Below are 14984 nucleotides of genomic sequence, written 5' to 3' on the forward strand. Positions count from 1 at the left end.
ATCATTGAAAGCATATTAACAGATACCACCGATCGTAGCCTCGACTTCAACAAAACCAACTGAAGGCAACACTTAACCAAACATTTCTAATTGGCATTTGCAAAAGTTTCTGCAAAGGATGAAAATGGCTATCGGGAACTTGTGCTCTGCAGGAGACCCTGATGAAAGTGTGTTGGAGACAGCCGGCGGGGAAAAGATAAGTTATAAGAAACTCCCCTGCCCGCTTCCCACAGGCTCACCTCCTGCCACCTCCTGCCACCGGGCAGAAACGGGAGCACCTGGCTGGGCCCGCCTCCCAGTATCAAAGGGGACATTCCAGTCCTTCCTTGACCTTGACTCATACTCAGGCCCTGTGCCTCAGTCCCTTCTCTCTCCTCCTCCTCCAGCTTTGCCCCTCTTTGCCCTCAGGTGGGAGTTGAGTTCCCACTCATTAGAGTCAACAGCGTTTCTGGTGACCCGACCTGGCAAGTGGGCAATGAGCCAGGCATTGGAAACAGTAGCAAGTCGGTCGTTCCTGAGGTTCTTTGGCAGCGGGACGTTCAAAGAGCAGCATCAGCTGCCGATGTTGGAATTAGTGTTGGTGTCGGACCTTCAGCTCCGTGAGAGCGGGGATCCAATCTGTTTAGTTTTGTATCATCTCCAGCAGCTGGTACAATGCCTGACAGCCAACAGGTACACAAGGTCTAGTTGTGGAACAAACGACTGTTGAAGGAGCCCGTCTGAGGCCAAGAGCCGTGTTGCTTCCTATAAATCCTGGGTTTCCCGGTGACAACCTCTGCAACCTGACCCAGGGCAACTGCCGGCCCTGCCACGTGGCAGCCCCTGGAGAAGGGAGACGGGGAGCACAGAAGCTTGGGGAATTACTTTGCACTATTGGGGCTCCCCTCTCTGGGTCGGGGGAAGGAAGGATATTGTGCACATGATCCATACAGAGGATTTCTAGTCGGGCAAAACATTTTCAGCGAAGTGAAATTTGTAGAGAGAGATGGGGCACTTTCCTGAGATGCCTTTAGTTTCATAGGCCAGATACTCTACCCCGTTTGTAGATGGAGATTATGGAGTGGGTGTGTGTTGGGACGGACTGGCTTTGACTGGAGCTTGGAGCCAAGGCTGATACTCACCCAAAAGGTAGGCAGGGAGGGAGGGGGATTTTCTTATACTGAGTAGAAAGCTAGGTGAGGAGGGGGAAAGCATTGCATGGTCACCACGTACGTGGGCTGACAAAAAAAGACCCAATGCTGGGCTTCCCTGGTGGCGCAGGGGTTGAGAGTCTGCCTGCCGATGCAGGGGACACGGGTTCGTGCCCCGGTCCGGGAAGATCCCACATGCCACGGAGCGGCTGGGCCCGTGAGCCATGGCCGCTGAGCCTGCGTGTCAGGAGCCTGTGCTCCGCAGCAGGAGAGGCCACAACAGTGAGAGTCCCGCGTACCGCCAAAAAAAAAAAAAAAAAAGACCCAACACATTTTTATTTGAGCATTTATTTTTTTTTTTCCAAAGAAATCCATGCAAAGGGAAAGACAGAGAGAAAGACACGGTAACCATGTTCTAGCAGCCAAACATAGGAAAATAATTTGGCACAATCTGATTTTTTTTTTCATTGCAAAAGGACAATCTATACTACCACTAAAATTTACCGTCCTCATAAAGATACCATTTGATTTTCGAAAACGTAACTCATGGTTAGTCTTCTACTTAATGGCTGGAGGAGGTATATAAGATAAAAAAATAGAAAAAAAGAAAAAGGTGGTTCCCTTTATAGAGGGAGACCACAGGGTGCTGAAGGGCAGCACGTGTGCGGTGACCTTGGCAGTCAGTGCACCAGGAGGAAAGAGCACACCACGGAGATTGCCAAGCTGGTGAGAATCTTCAGGGGGGAAGGGCCGTTCCCGAGGTTGTGAGAGGCAACTATCTCATTGTCCTTCTGATTCACATGTTGCTTGCTTCCAGGAGCATCGTCCACGTCCAGATCATAAGCCAGTTCTGCCGAAAGAAAGGAAAGAATTTCAATACAGGCTTACCGACAGCCTCAGGTTTGCACTCTTCATGGCCCAAGCGCTTGTCTGCACTGCTGGGATGCCCCAGCTTTGATTTCTTCCTTTCGTTGAAGGTAAGGCTGCCAGGAGATGGGAAGAAGACAGGGGTGTTGTGGGTGGGGCCCGCCCGAGGAAGATGGCTAGTGGTGCTCCTGCCAGAGATCCCACCAACAGGGAGAGAGCTGGCTGCTCCCCTCCCACCTTTGGCTCCACCCACAGCCCGGAGTGCACACTGGCCCTTTCCCATCTCCCACCTGGCAAGGCCATGCTTGAAGGTCATTTTCACCAGATCTCACAGGTATCCAAACGTAAGGTGCCATGTGGGTGACTACATGCGTGTCCTTGTGTGTATGTGTGTTGGTGGGAGAGGGGATGTGGTAGCCTCCCAGGGTACCTTTCCTGGGCCCTGCACCCCGTTCAGATTTTCCCCTGGGAGGCCTTGCCTTAGCGTTGATGATAGGGTAGTTTGCCATTGGAAGTTGTTTTATTTTTCTCAGAAATATTTCTTGTATCTATACGGTCTTTTCACCGCCCACCCCTAACACACATACCCACACCCACACAGGATATTGGGTTGGCCAAAAAGTTCGTTTGGGTTTTTCTGTAAGCGGAAAGACCCGAACTTTATGGCCAGCCCAATATAATGCATAGAATTATGCATTATATATGCATAGACTAAGGAAAGGCTAATGGGTAAGGGTCCTCTTTCTTCGACTGTCTACCGTTTATGAGATATGCTCATGATTCTGAAAAGGAATTGGGGTGTTGGGGTTGGCCTAACGCGGAAATCTCCCAGAGGGTAAATCTAAGTAGATAGTGGTTTGTCAGGAAATTAAAGACAGCTGGTCCTAGCCCAGGGCTCAGTTTCTCTTAGATTTGCTTTTCCAGATTTAGAGTTCAAATCTACTCCCTTGGCTTTTCTGGACTCAGTCACCAAAGTTTGTTTCTATTTCAGTAGCTTGTGAAGGTGATGTGATGTGAGTGACCTCAGCAGCCAACTGTCCTGTGGCCAATGGAGCCAGAAAGATCCCTTGGGGACATGGAGATGCATAGCAACAGGCACAGAGGAAGCGGATTCTGCAGAAGGAAGGAAGGAAGAGGAAGGAAGAGCTCCTCTTACAGGGGATGAAACACGCAGTAAGTCACAGGAAGAAAGTGTAAGGACTCAGCTGGTCCAGGATGTGTGCAGAGCAGGGCCCAGGACCACGGCTGCTGTGAGGCTGGCATTCCTTAGAGCAGGCAGCAAGGTCAAGGTGATCAAAGCCAGAGGATCTGATTACAGCCCGCAACGCTACTTTCCAAAGGGCTAGTGCAGTTTGTAATGCCACCAGCAATGACGAAGGAACCAATAAAAGATACTGTAGTCTGTATAAGATGATATCTCATAGTTTCTTTAATTTGAGTGTATTTGATTACTAGTATAGATGAACTTTTGCTGTGTTTTAGTTCTCAATGAATAACAGTTCATATCCTTTGCCTTCTTACCTAATGCGTATTGATATTTTCCCTATTAATCTGAATATATATTTTATTGTCCTTTGCTTATCACATTTGATACAAGTAACTTTTCTATTTTGTTACTAACTATACTTATTTTTCATTGCTGTACAAGGAAATGATGTCCTAACTTTTAATATCTATGAATCTGACCACATTTTGCTCTTCTGAAGCTGAGAACGTGTTTCTTCTTGAGTGTTGATGATAATAGTGCAAATCAAAATTTCCAGGGAACCCTCTTACTGAGGGAAAGGTGAACCAGTAGACTAATATCCATTCCCTCTCCCCCCAGAATAAACAGATACAAAGAAAATCAAAGAGAAAAAGAGCAATGGTCTACTTGGAAATGAGACCTCTTTCTCTGAAAGGTACGGTGCAGCGCGCACAGAGCAGGCCGAGGTCAGCTGTCAGTCGGCAAGGATAGTGCAGGCTTAGATCCCGATCAGATTTCACCAAAGTCGAGAACACATACGGCTGGATCTGTTGAAAGCCCAGCCTTGAGTCTCATGGCAACTTCTCAACTTAAATGAAGAGGAGGATTTTTTCCTTAAATGAAGAGGAGGATTTTTTCGGGCTGACCTGAATGAGAGCACTTTCAGCAGCGCCTTCAGATTCATTTTCCAGATATCCCCCTTGCCTAACATCAGGATTAAGCAAGCAACATCTACTAATGTGACCACTCAGCGCCTCCACTATTTACCCTGCTCTTCAAATAATCCATGAACACTACACAGTTTTGTCTACTCTAGCAGTTGTGGAAAACCCAGCAGTTATGTTAGATCCAGTAGTTTCTCATCTTATTGCCACCAAATACCTCTTTTATGTCTATCTCTTGGAACCTATGTTTTGAAATTATAAAAATGACTACCAATTATTGAGTCCTCACTGCGTGCCAGGCACTGTGCTAAGCCCTTTATATACATGATCTCATGTAATCGAACCTTCTCCGTAATGTTGTGAAGTAGGTATTATAATTCCCATTTTACTGATGAGGAAGCTCAAGGCTCAGGTTACTTCTTTTGCCTGTATTTACACAGCTGGTAAGTGGCACAGGTGTTCTTTGAATGCAGGGCTGACTCTGAACCTCATATGGACCTATATCATAAACAAACAAATTGAAAAATTTTGTACATACACCAAGTATACTGCAGTCAGTAAATAGTAATGGGTTCCTTCTTGAAAAAAAAATTAAGGAAAATATCCTGCCAAAGATAACTAACTAAAGAACACGTGAAATAAAACTAAAAGACAACCTACAGACTGGGAGGTTGCAAATGATGTGATGGACAAGGGCTTAATTTCCCAGATATCCAAACAGCTCATACAACTCAACAACAAAAAAACAAACAACCCAATCAAAAAATAGGTGGAAGATCTAAATGGACATTTCTCCAAAGAAGACATAGATGGTTAAAAAGCCCATGAAAAGATGCTCAACATCACTAATTATTAGAAAAATGCAAATCAGAACTACAATGAGGTATCACCTCACACTGGGCAAAATGGCCATCATCATAAAATCTACAAACAATAAATGCTGGAGAGGGTGTGGAGAAAAGGGAACCCTCCTACACTGTTGGTGGGAATGTAAACTGTTACAGCCACTATGGAGAACAGGATGGAGGGTCCTTAAAAAACTAAAAATAGAACTACCATATGACCCAGCCATCCCACTACATATTTCTCAGGCATATACCCTGAGAAAACCATAATTCAAAAAGATACATGCACCCCAATGTTTACTGCAGCACTATTTACAATAGCTAAGACATGGAAGCAACCTAAATGTTCATTGACAGATGAATGGATAAAGAAGATGTGGCACATTTCTACAATGGAATATTACTCAGCCATAAATAAGAATGAAATAATGCCATTTGCAGCAACATGGATGGACCTACAGATTGTCATACGAAGTCAGAGAAAGACAAATATCGTATGATATCACTTATATGTGGAATGTAAAAAATAGGGTACAAATGAACTTATCTGCAAAACAGAAATAGAGTTACAGATGTAGAAAATAAACTTATAGGTACCAGGGGGTAAGAGGGGGGAGGGATAACTTGGGAGACTGGGATTGACATATACACACTACTATACATAAAATAGATAACTAATAGGGACCTGCTGTATAGCATAGGAACCTCTACTCAGTACTCTGTAATGGCCTATATGGGAAAAGAATCTAAGAAAGAGTATATGAATAACAGATTCCCTCTGGTGTACAGCAGAAACTAACACAACATTGTAAATCAACTGTACTCCAAGAAATTTTTTTTTTTTTTTTTTTTTTTTTTTTTTTGCGGTACGTGGGCTTGTCACTGTTGTGGCCTCTCCCATTGCAGAGCACAGGCTCCGGACACACAGGCTTAGCGGCCATGGCTCACGGGCCCAGCTGCTCTGCAGCATGTGGGATCTTCCAAGACCGCGGCACAAACCCGTGTCCCCTGCATCAGCAGGCAGACTCTCAACCACTGCGCCACCAGGGAAGCCCCGAAATTTTTTTTTTAATTAAAAAAAATGAAGTAATGCCGTTTGTAGCAACATGGATGGACCTAGAGTTTATACTAAATAAGTCAGAGAAATACAAATACCAATGATATCACTTATATGTGTGGAATCTAAAACATGACACAAATGAACCTATCTACAAAACAGAAACAGACTTGCAGACAGAGAACAGACTTGTGGTTGCCAAGGACGAGGAGGATGAGGGGAGGGATGGATTGGGAGTTTGGGGTGAGCAGATGCAAACTATTTATATACAGAATGGATAAACAATAAGGTCTACTGTATAGCACAGGGCACTATATCCAATATGCTGTGATATGCCATAATGGAAAAGAATATTTAAAAATGTATATATGTGTATAACTGAATCACTTTGCTGTACAGCAGAAACTAACAACAGTATAAATCAACTGTACATCAAAAAAACATATGAGAGGAAAAGGTCTGGAGCTGCTGAAGACACAAGAGACTTTTTCTTCCTGCTTTGTTTCCTGGTGCGCGAGGAGAGGGGATTAAGAGCACTGCTTAAAGGAGCTCCAGAGACGGGCGCGAGCCGCGGCTAAAAGCGTGGACCCCAGAGACGGGCAGGAGACGCTAAGGCTGCTGCTGCCGCCACCAAGAAGCCTGTGTGCGAGCACAGGTCACTCTACACACCTCCCCTCCCAGGAGCCTGTGCAGCCCGCCACTGCCAGGGTCCCGTGATCCAGGGACAACTTCCCTGGAAGAACGCACGGTGCACCTCACGCTGGTGCAACGAGATGTGGGCCTCTGCTGCCGCAGGCTCGCCCCACACTCCGTGCGCCTCCCTCCCCCCGGCCTGAGTGAGTCAGAGCCCCCGAATCAGCGGCTCCTTTAACCCCGTCCTGTCTGAGCGAAGAACAGACGCCCTCCAGGGACCTACACGCACAGGCGGGGCCAAATCCAAAGCTGAGCCCCGGGAGCTGTGAGAACAAAGAAGAGAAAGGGAAATCTCTCCCAGCAGCCTCAGGAGCAGCGGATTAAAGCTCCACAGTCAACTTGATGTACCCTTCATCTGTGGAATACCTGAATAGACAACAATCATCCCAAATTAAGGAGGTGGACTTTGAGAGCAAGATTTATTATTTTTCCCCTTTTCCTCATTTTGTGAGTGTGTATGTGTATGCTTCTGTGTGAGATTTTGTCTGTATAGCTTTGCTTCCACCATTTGTCCTAGGGTTCTGTCTGTTTTATTATTAATTTTTTTCTTTTTTCTTAATAATTATTCTTTAATTACTTTATCTTCTCTCTCTTTTCCTTCCTTCCTTCCTCCCACTGTCCCTCCCTCCCTCCTTTCTTTCTTTCCTTCTTTTCTTCCTTCCTTCCTTCTTCTACTAATTCTTCCTTTCTACTTTTTCTCCCTTTTATTCTGAGCCGTGTAGATGAAAGACTCTTGGTACTGCAGCCAGGAGTCAGTGCTGTGCCTCTGAGGTGGGAGAGCCAACTTCAGGACACTGGTCCACAAGAGACCTCCCAGCTCCACATAACATCAAACAGCGAAAATCTCCCAGAGATCTCCATCTCAACACTAGCACCCAATGGCGAGAGCTCTCCCAGGTATCTCCGTCTCAATGCTAATACCCAGCTCCACTGAATAACCAACAAGCTCCAGTGCTAGACACCCCATGCCAAACAACTAGCAAGACAGGAACACAACCCCACCCATTAACAGAGAGGCATCCTGAAATCATAATAAGGTCAGAGACACCCAGAAACACGCTGCCGGATGCGGTCCTGCCCACAAGAAAGACAAGATCCAGCCACATCCACCAGAAAACAGGCGCCAGTCCCCTCCACCAGGAAGCCTACACGACCCACTGAACCAACCTTAGCCACTGGGGACAGACACCAAAAACAAAGGGAGCTACGAACCTGCAGTCTGTGAAAAGGAGACCCCCAAACACAGTAAGATCAGCAAAATGAGAAGACAGAAAAACACACAGCAGATGAAGGAGCAAGGGAAAAAACCACCAGACCTAACAAATGAAGAAGAAATAGGCAGTCTACCTGAAAAAGAATTCACGGTAATGATAGTAAAGATGATCAAAAATCTTGGAAATAGAATGGAGAAAATACAAGAAATGTTTAACAAGGACCCAGAAGAACTAAACAGCAAACAATGATGAACAAAACAGTAACTGAAATTAAAAATTCTCTACAAGGAAACAATAGCAGAATAACTGAGGCAGAAGGACGGATAAGTGACCTGGAAGATAAAATACTGGAAATAACTACTGCAGAACAGAATAAAGAAAGAAGAATGAAGAGACTTCAGGACAGTCTCAGAGACCTCTGGGACAACACTGAACACACCAACATTCGAATTATAGGGGTCCCAGAAGAAGAAGAGAAAAAGAAAGGGACTGAGAAAATATTGGAAGAGATGACAGTTGAAAACTTCCCTAATATGGGAAAGCAAATAGTTAATCAAGTCCAGGAAGCACAGAGAGTCCCATACAGGATAAATCCAAGGAGAAATACACCAAGATACATATTAATCAAACTGTCAAAAACTAAATACAAAGAAAACATACTAAAAGCAGCAAGGGAAAAACAACAAATAACACACAAGGGAATCCCCATAAGGTGAACAGCTGATCTTTCAGCAGAAACTCTGCAAGTCAGAAGGGACTGGCAGGACATATTTAAAGTGATGAAGGAGAAAAACCTACAATCAAGATTACTCTAGCCAGCAAGGATCTCATTCAGATTTGATGGAGAAATTAAAACCTTTAGAGACAAGCAAAAGCTGAGAGAGTTCAGCACCACCAAACCAGCTTTACAACAAATGCTAAAGGAACTTCTCTAGGCAAGAAACACAAGAGGAGGAAAAGACCTACAATAACGAACCCAAAACAATTTAGAAAATGGGAATAGGAACATACATATCAATAATTACCTTAAATGTAAATGGACTAAATGCTCCAACCAAAAGACACAGACTGGCTGACTGGATACAGAAACAAGACCCATATATATGCTGTCTACAAGAGACCCACTTCAGACCTAGAGACACATACAGACTGAAAGTAAGGGGATGGAAAAAGATATTCCATGCAAATGGAAACCAAAAGAAAGCTGGAGTAGCAATTCTAATATCAGACAAAATAGACTTTAAAATAAAAAGTATTAGAAGAGACAAAGAAGGACACTACATAATGATCAACGGATCAATCCAAAAAGAAGATATAACAATTGTAAATATTTATGCACCCAACATAGGAGCACCTCAATACATAAGGCAAATACTAACAGCCATAAAAGGGGAAATCGCCAGTAACACATTCAGTGTAGGGGACTTTAACACCCCACTTTCACCAATGGACAGATCATCCAAAATGAAAATAAATAAGGAAACACAAGCTTTAAATGATACATTAAACAAGATGGACTTAATTGATATTTATAGGACATTCCATCCAAAAACAACAGAATACACATTTTTCTCAAGTGCTCATGGAACATTCTCCAAGATAGATCATATCTTGGGTCACAAATCAAGCCTTGGTAAATTTATGAAAATTGAAATTGTATAAAGTATCTTTTCTGACCACAAAGCTATGAGACTAGATATCAATTACAGGAAAAGATCTGTAAAAAAATACAAACAAATGGAGGCTAAACAATACACAACTTAATAACAAAGTGATCACTGAAGAAATCAAAGAGGAAATAAAAAATACCTAGAAACAAATGACAATGGAGACACGACGACCCAAAAGCTATGGGATGCAGCAAAAGCAGTTTTAAGAGGGAAGTTTATAGCAATACAAGCCCACGTTAAGAAACAGGAAACATTTCGAATAAACAACCTAACCTTGCACCTAAAGCAATTAGAGAAAGAAGAACAAGAAAACCCAAAAGTTAGCAGAAGGAAAGAAATCATAAAAATCAGATCAGAAATAAGTGAAAAAGAAATGAAGGAAACGATAGCAAAGATCAAAAAAACTAAAAGCTGGTTCTTTGAGAAGTTAAACAAAATACATAAACCATTAGCCAGACTCATCAAGAAAAAAGGGAGAAGACTCAAATCAATAGAATTAGAAATGAAAAAGGGGAAGTAACAACTGACACTGCAGAAGTACAAAGGATCGTGAGAGATTACTACAAGCAACTCTATGCCAACAAAATGGACAACCTGGAAGAAATGGACAAATTCTTAGAAATGCACAACCTGCCAAGACTGAATCAGGAAGAAATAGAAAATATGAACAGACCAATCACAAGCACTGAAATTGAAACTGTGATTAAAAATCTTCCAACAAACCAAAGCCCAGGACCGGATGGCTTCACAGGCGAATTCTATCAAACACTTAGAAAAGAGCTAGCACCTATCCTTCTCAAACTCTTCCACAATATAGCAGAGGCAGGAACACTCCCAAACTCATTCTACGAGGCCACCATCACCTTGATACCAAAACCAGACAAGGATGTCATAAAGAAAGAAAACTACAGGCCAATATCACTGATGAACATAGATGCAAAAATCCTCAACAAAATACTAGCAAACAGAATCCAACAGCACATTTAAAGGATCATACCCCATGATCAAGTGGGGTTTATTCCAGGAATGCAAGGGTTCTTCAATATATGCAAATCAATCAACGTGATACACCATATTAACAAACTGAAGGAGAAAAACCATAGGATCATCTCAATAGATGCAGAGAAAGCTTTCGACAAAATTCAACACCCATTTATGATAAAACCCCTGCAGAAAGTAGGCATAGAGGGAACTTTCCTCAACATAATAAAGGCCATATATGACAAACCCCAGGCAACATCGTCCTCAGTGGTGAAAACCTGAAAGCATTTCCACTAAGATCAGGAACAAGAGAAGGTTGCCCACTCTCACCACTGTTATTCAACATAGTTTTGGAAGTTTTAGCCACAGCCATCAGAGAAGAATAGGAAATAAAAGGAATCCAAATTGGAAAAGAAGAAGTAAAGCTGTCACTGTTTGCAGATGACATGATACTCTACATAGAGAATCCTAAAGATGCTACCAGAAAACTACTAGAGCTAATCAATGAATTTGGTAAGGTAGCAGCAGGATACAAAATTAATGCACAGAAATCTCTGGCATTCCTATACACTAATGATGAAAAATCTGAAAGTGAAATCAAGAAAACACTCCCATTTACCATTGCAACAAAAAACATATCTAGGAATAAACCTCCCTATGGAGACAAAAGACCTGTATGCAGGAAACTATAAGACACTGATGAAAGAAATTAAAGATGATACAAATAGATGGAGAGACATACCATGTTCTTGGATTGGAAGAATCAACATTGTGAAAATGACTCTACTACCCAAAGCAATCTACAGATTCAATGCAATCCCTATCAAAGTACCACTGGCATTTTTCACAGAAGTAGAACAAAAAATTTCACAATTTGTATGGAAACTCAAAAGACCCCGAACAGCCAAAGCAATCTTGAGAACAAAAAACGGAGCTGGAGGAATCAGGCTCCCTGACTTCAGACTATACTACAAAGCTACAGTAATCAAGACAGTATGGTACTGGCACAAAATGAGAAAGATAGATCAATGGAACAGGATAGAAAGCCCAGGGATAAACCCACGCACATATGGTCACCTTGTCTTTGATAAAGGAGGCAGGAATGTACAGTGGAGAAAGGAGAGCCCTTCAATAAGTGGTGCTGGAAAAACTGGACAGGTACATGTAAAAGTATGAGATTAGATCACTCCCTAACATCATACACAAAAATAAGCCTAAAATGGATTAAAGACCTAAATGTAAGGCCAGACACTATCAAACTCTTAGAGGAAAACATAGGCAGAACACTCTATGACATAAATCACAGCAAGATCCTTTTTGACCCACCTCCTAGAGAAATGGAAATAAAACCAAAAATAAACAAATGGGACCTAATGAAACTTAAAAGCTTTTGCACAGCAAAGGAAACCATAAACAAGACCAAAAGACAACCCTCAGAATGGGAGAAAATATTTGCAAATGAAGCAACTGACAAAGGAATAATCTCCAAAATTTACAAGCAGCTCAATAACAAAAAAACAAACAACCCAATCCAAAAATGGGCAGAAGACCTAAATAGACATTTCTCCAAAGAAGATATACAGACTGCCAACAAACACATAAAAGAATGCTCAACATCATTAATCATTAGAGAAATGCAAATCAAGACTACAATGAGATATCATCTCACACCAGTCAGAATGGCCATCATCAAAAAATCTAGAAACAATAAATGCTGGAGAGGGTGTGGAGAAAAGGGAACCCTCTTGCACTGCTGGTGGGAATGTGAATTGGTACAGCCACTATGGAGAACAGTATGGAGGTTCCTTAAAAAACTACAAATAGAACTACCATATGACCCATCAATCCCACTACTGGGCATATATCCTGAGAAAACCATAATTCAAAAAGAGTCATGTACCAAAATGTTCATCGCAGCTCTATTTACAATAGCCCGGAGATGGAAGCAACCTAATTGTCCGTCATCAGATGAATGGATAAAGAAGATGTGGCACATATATACAATGGAATATTACTCAGCCATAAAAAGAAACGAAATTGAGCTATTTGTAGTGAGGTGGTTGGACCTAGAGTCTGTCATACAGAGTGAAGTAAGTCAGAAAGAGAAAAACAAATACCGTATGCTAACACATATGTATGGAATCTAAGAAAAAAAATGTCATGAAGAACCTAGGGGCAAGACGGGAATAAAGACACAGACCTACTAGAGAATGGACTTGAGGATATGGGGAGGGGGAAGGGTGAGCTGTGACAAAGCGAGAGAGAGGCATGGACATATACACACTACCAAATGTAAGGTAGATAGCTAGTGGGAAGCAGCCGCATAGCACAGGGAAATCAGCTCGGTGCTTTGTGACCGCCTGGAGGGGTGGGATAGGGAGGGTTGGAGGGAGGGAGACGCAAGAGGGAAGAGAGATGGGAACATATGTATAAGTGATTCACTGTGTTATAAAGCAGAAACTAACACTATTGTAAAGCAGTTACACTCCAATAAAGATGTAAAAAAAAAAAAACATGAGAGAAGTCAACGTTTCCACACAGAACTGATCACAGACTTGATTAAGTAGCTTCATTAAGCTTTGTGAAATACTGAAAAGAGTTCTAGGTTTGGGGACCCCAAATGGGCATTATATCAGTTCTGTTTACCTGAAGCAATCAGCAGTGATGGCCAAGGCCATCATGCACCCCTGGCACAAAGCTGGGCGAAGTCTTCTACCTCCAAAAGACCCAAGGAATATTCGGAAGAATACCTTCTAGTGCTTCCTACGCTGTGGCTACAGGTTTCCCAAGGCTTCTCACTCAGCAGCAGCAAAGCTTTATCACCCAACCCTATAGCTGGGTTCGTGTGGCTGATACTGATGGGAGTTCCAGCAAAGACACACTCTGGGCCTGGTCCACCGTCACAGAGATTAGAGATGAAGGGGACAGCTTAGCATGACAAGGAAGCACTATGGGACACAGAGGAACTGGGGTTTTGGTTAAAGATAACTATGGACATTCCTGGACGGGAGAAATATAATCCAATTTAATTCAACAAACTTAACAGTAGTCTACTATGGCCCAAGCATTGAGCTAGAAGCTTGGAGAAAGACTTAGTGTCTGCCTTCAAGAATCCCACAGTCTGGTAAGGAAAATAGACCAATAGACAAACCAACGAGACAGTTGGCAGAAAGCAGAAAGGGTTCGGATAAAGGCACAAGTGAAACACCAGGGTGACAGAAGGGAGAGAGAAAAATTCCCCAGATAAAGGAAGGTTCTGGGAAGGCTTCTTGGGACAGTTGGGCCATAACCTGCACCATGAAGGATGGGTGGAACTATATAGCAGGGCTGAATGGGATGGTCATGCATTTCAGGCAGAGGGTTCAGCTTGAGAAAAATCATTAATATCTGCGAATGTCGATAGGGCATACTCAACAGGAGCAAGCAGCCTCGACGGAGGGAAGGAATGCAGAGTTCACATCGCTGTGGCGTGTGTATGTGTTGCCTGGTGGGTGATTAAAGGTAGGGCAGGAAGGACAAGTAAGTAAGGGCCAAATCATGGTGGATAGGAATGCTAAGACTTTCTCCTGTGGGCAATAGGGAGCCACTGCAAGGTTTTTAAATAAGGAATCCACATAATCTGTTTTGTGTTTTTCAGAAATCACTGTTAACAGTTTGGAGGACAGCCCTAAGTGGGCGGGAGAGACTTGTCAGACATGTTGTCTTGGGAAAAAGAAGAAGCCTGTGGGAACAGTATCTGGGGATCAGCCAGTAGCAAATATTAAAAGAAAATTTAAAAACCTATGAAGAAGCTAAATCCACACCAAACCAAAACCTTCTCATTTTGCTACGAACCAGATGCCTTATGGGAATAACCACAAACCATACCCTTAAATCACTCATATTTTTATGTTTATCAGTGATTTTCCAGACTATATCTTTGTTTGGTTAGGTACATATTGTAAAACGCACATAAATTGGCTTTTGTCTTTCAGCCGAACGTCAGTGAGAACCTTTTGGGCCAGCAAGGAAATTTTCATGCTAAATCCAAAACTCTGTTTCTATTTGTAATCAGTTTAACTACACCCAGTGGGTTAGACCCAACAATCTGTACTAATGATACACTCAGCCCTGACTCTCATTTTGCTCTTACATCCTTTGTGTTGCAGAATAGATAATCCCTTTAAATGATCACCAGTCATTAAGGTCTGCACTTCGTGTGGAAAAGTTTTTCTGCATCAGAAGAAGCACTCAGTGGGGAGCGCCCCCCACTAAGTTATTCAGTCTCCTAGGAGAGTTCCTAAGGAAGAGGGCACCTCCTGGGGGTCTGGAGCCCTGGGTTCCAGGCCAGGCTCAGTCACTGAGTTACTGTTTCACCCTTGGCAAGTCATTTCCCTCTCCTCTGGGCCTCAGTCACC

The 14984-nt window shown here is 42.9% G+C and overlaps 1 protein-coding gene across 1 annotated transcript in view; it reads right to left on the reverse strand.

The window, feature by feature from the left end:
• Positions 1 to 1462: 1462 nt before the first annotated feature.
• GPC3 (glypican 3) overlaps positions 1463 to 14984 on the reverse strand; it is a 442407-nt gene continuing 428885 nt past the window's right edge. Inside the window, exon 8 of the mRNA XM_004285475.3 lies at positions 1463 to 1980. Coding sequence (XP_004285523.1) covers positions 1811 to 1980 — 170 coding nt within the window. The 3' untranslated portion in view covers positions 1463 to 1810. The remainder of the gene's footprint in view (positions 1981 to 14984) is intronic.

Source organism: Orcinus orca, chromosome X, assembly GCF_937001465.1.
Source record: "Orcinus orca chromosome X, mOrcOrc1.1, whole genome shotgun sequence".
In the NCBI taxonomy this organism is placed as follows: domain Eukaryota; kingdom Metazoa; phylum Chordata; class Mammalia; order Artiodactyla; family Delphinidae; genus Orcinus; species Orcinus orca.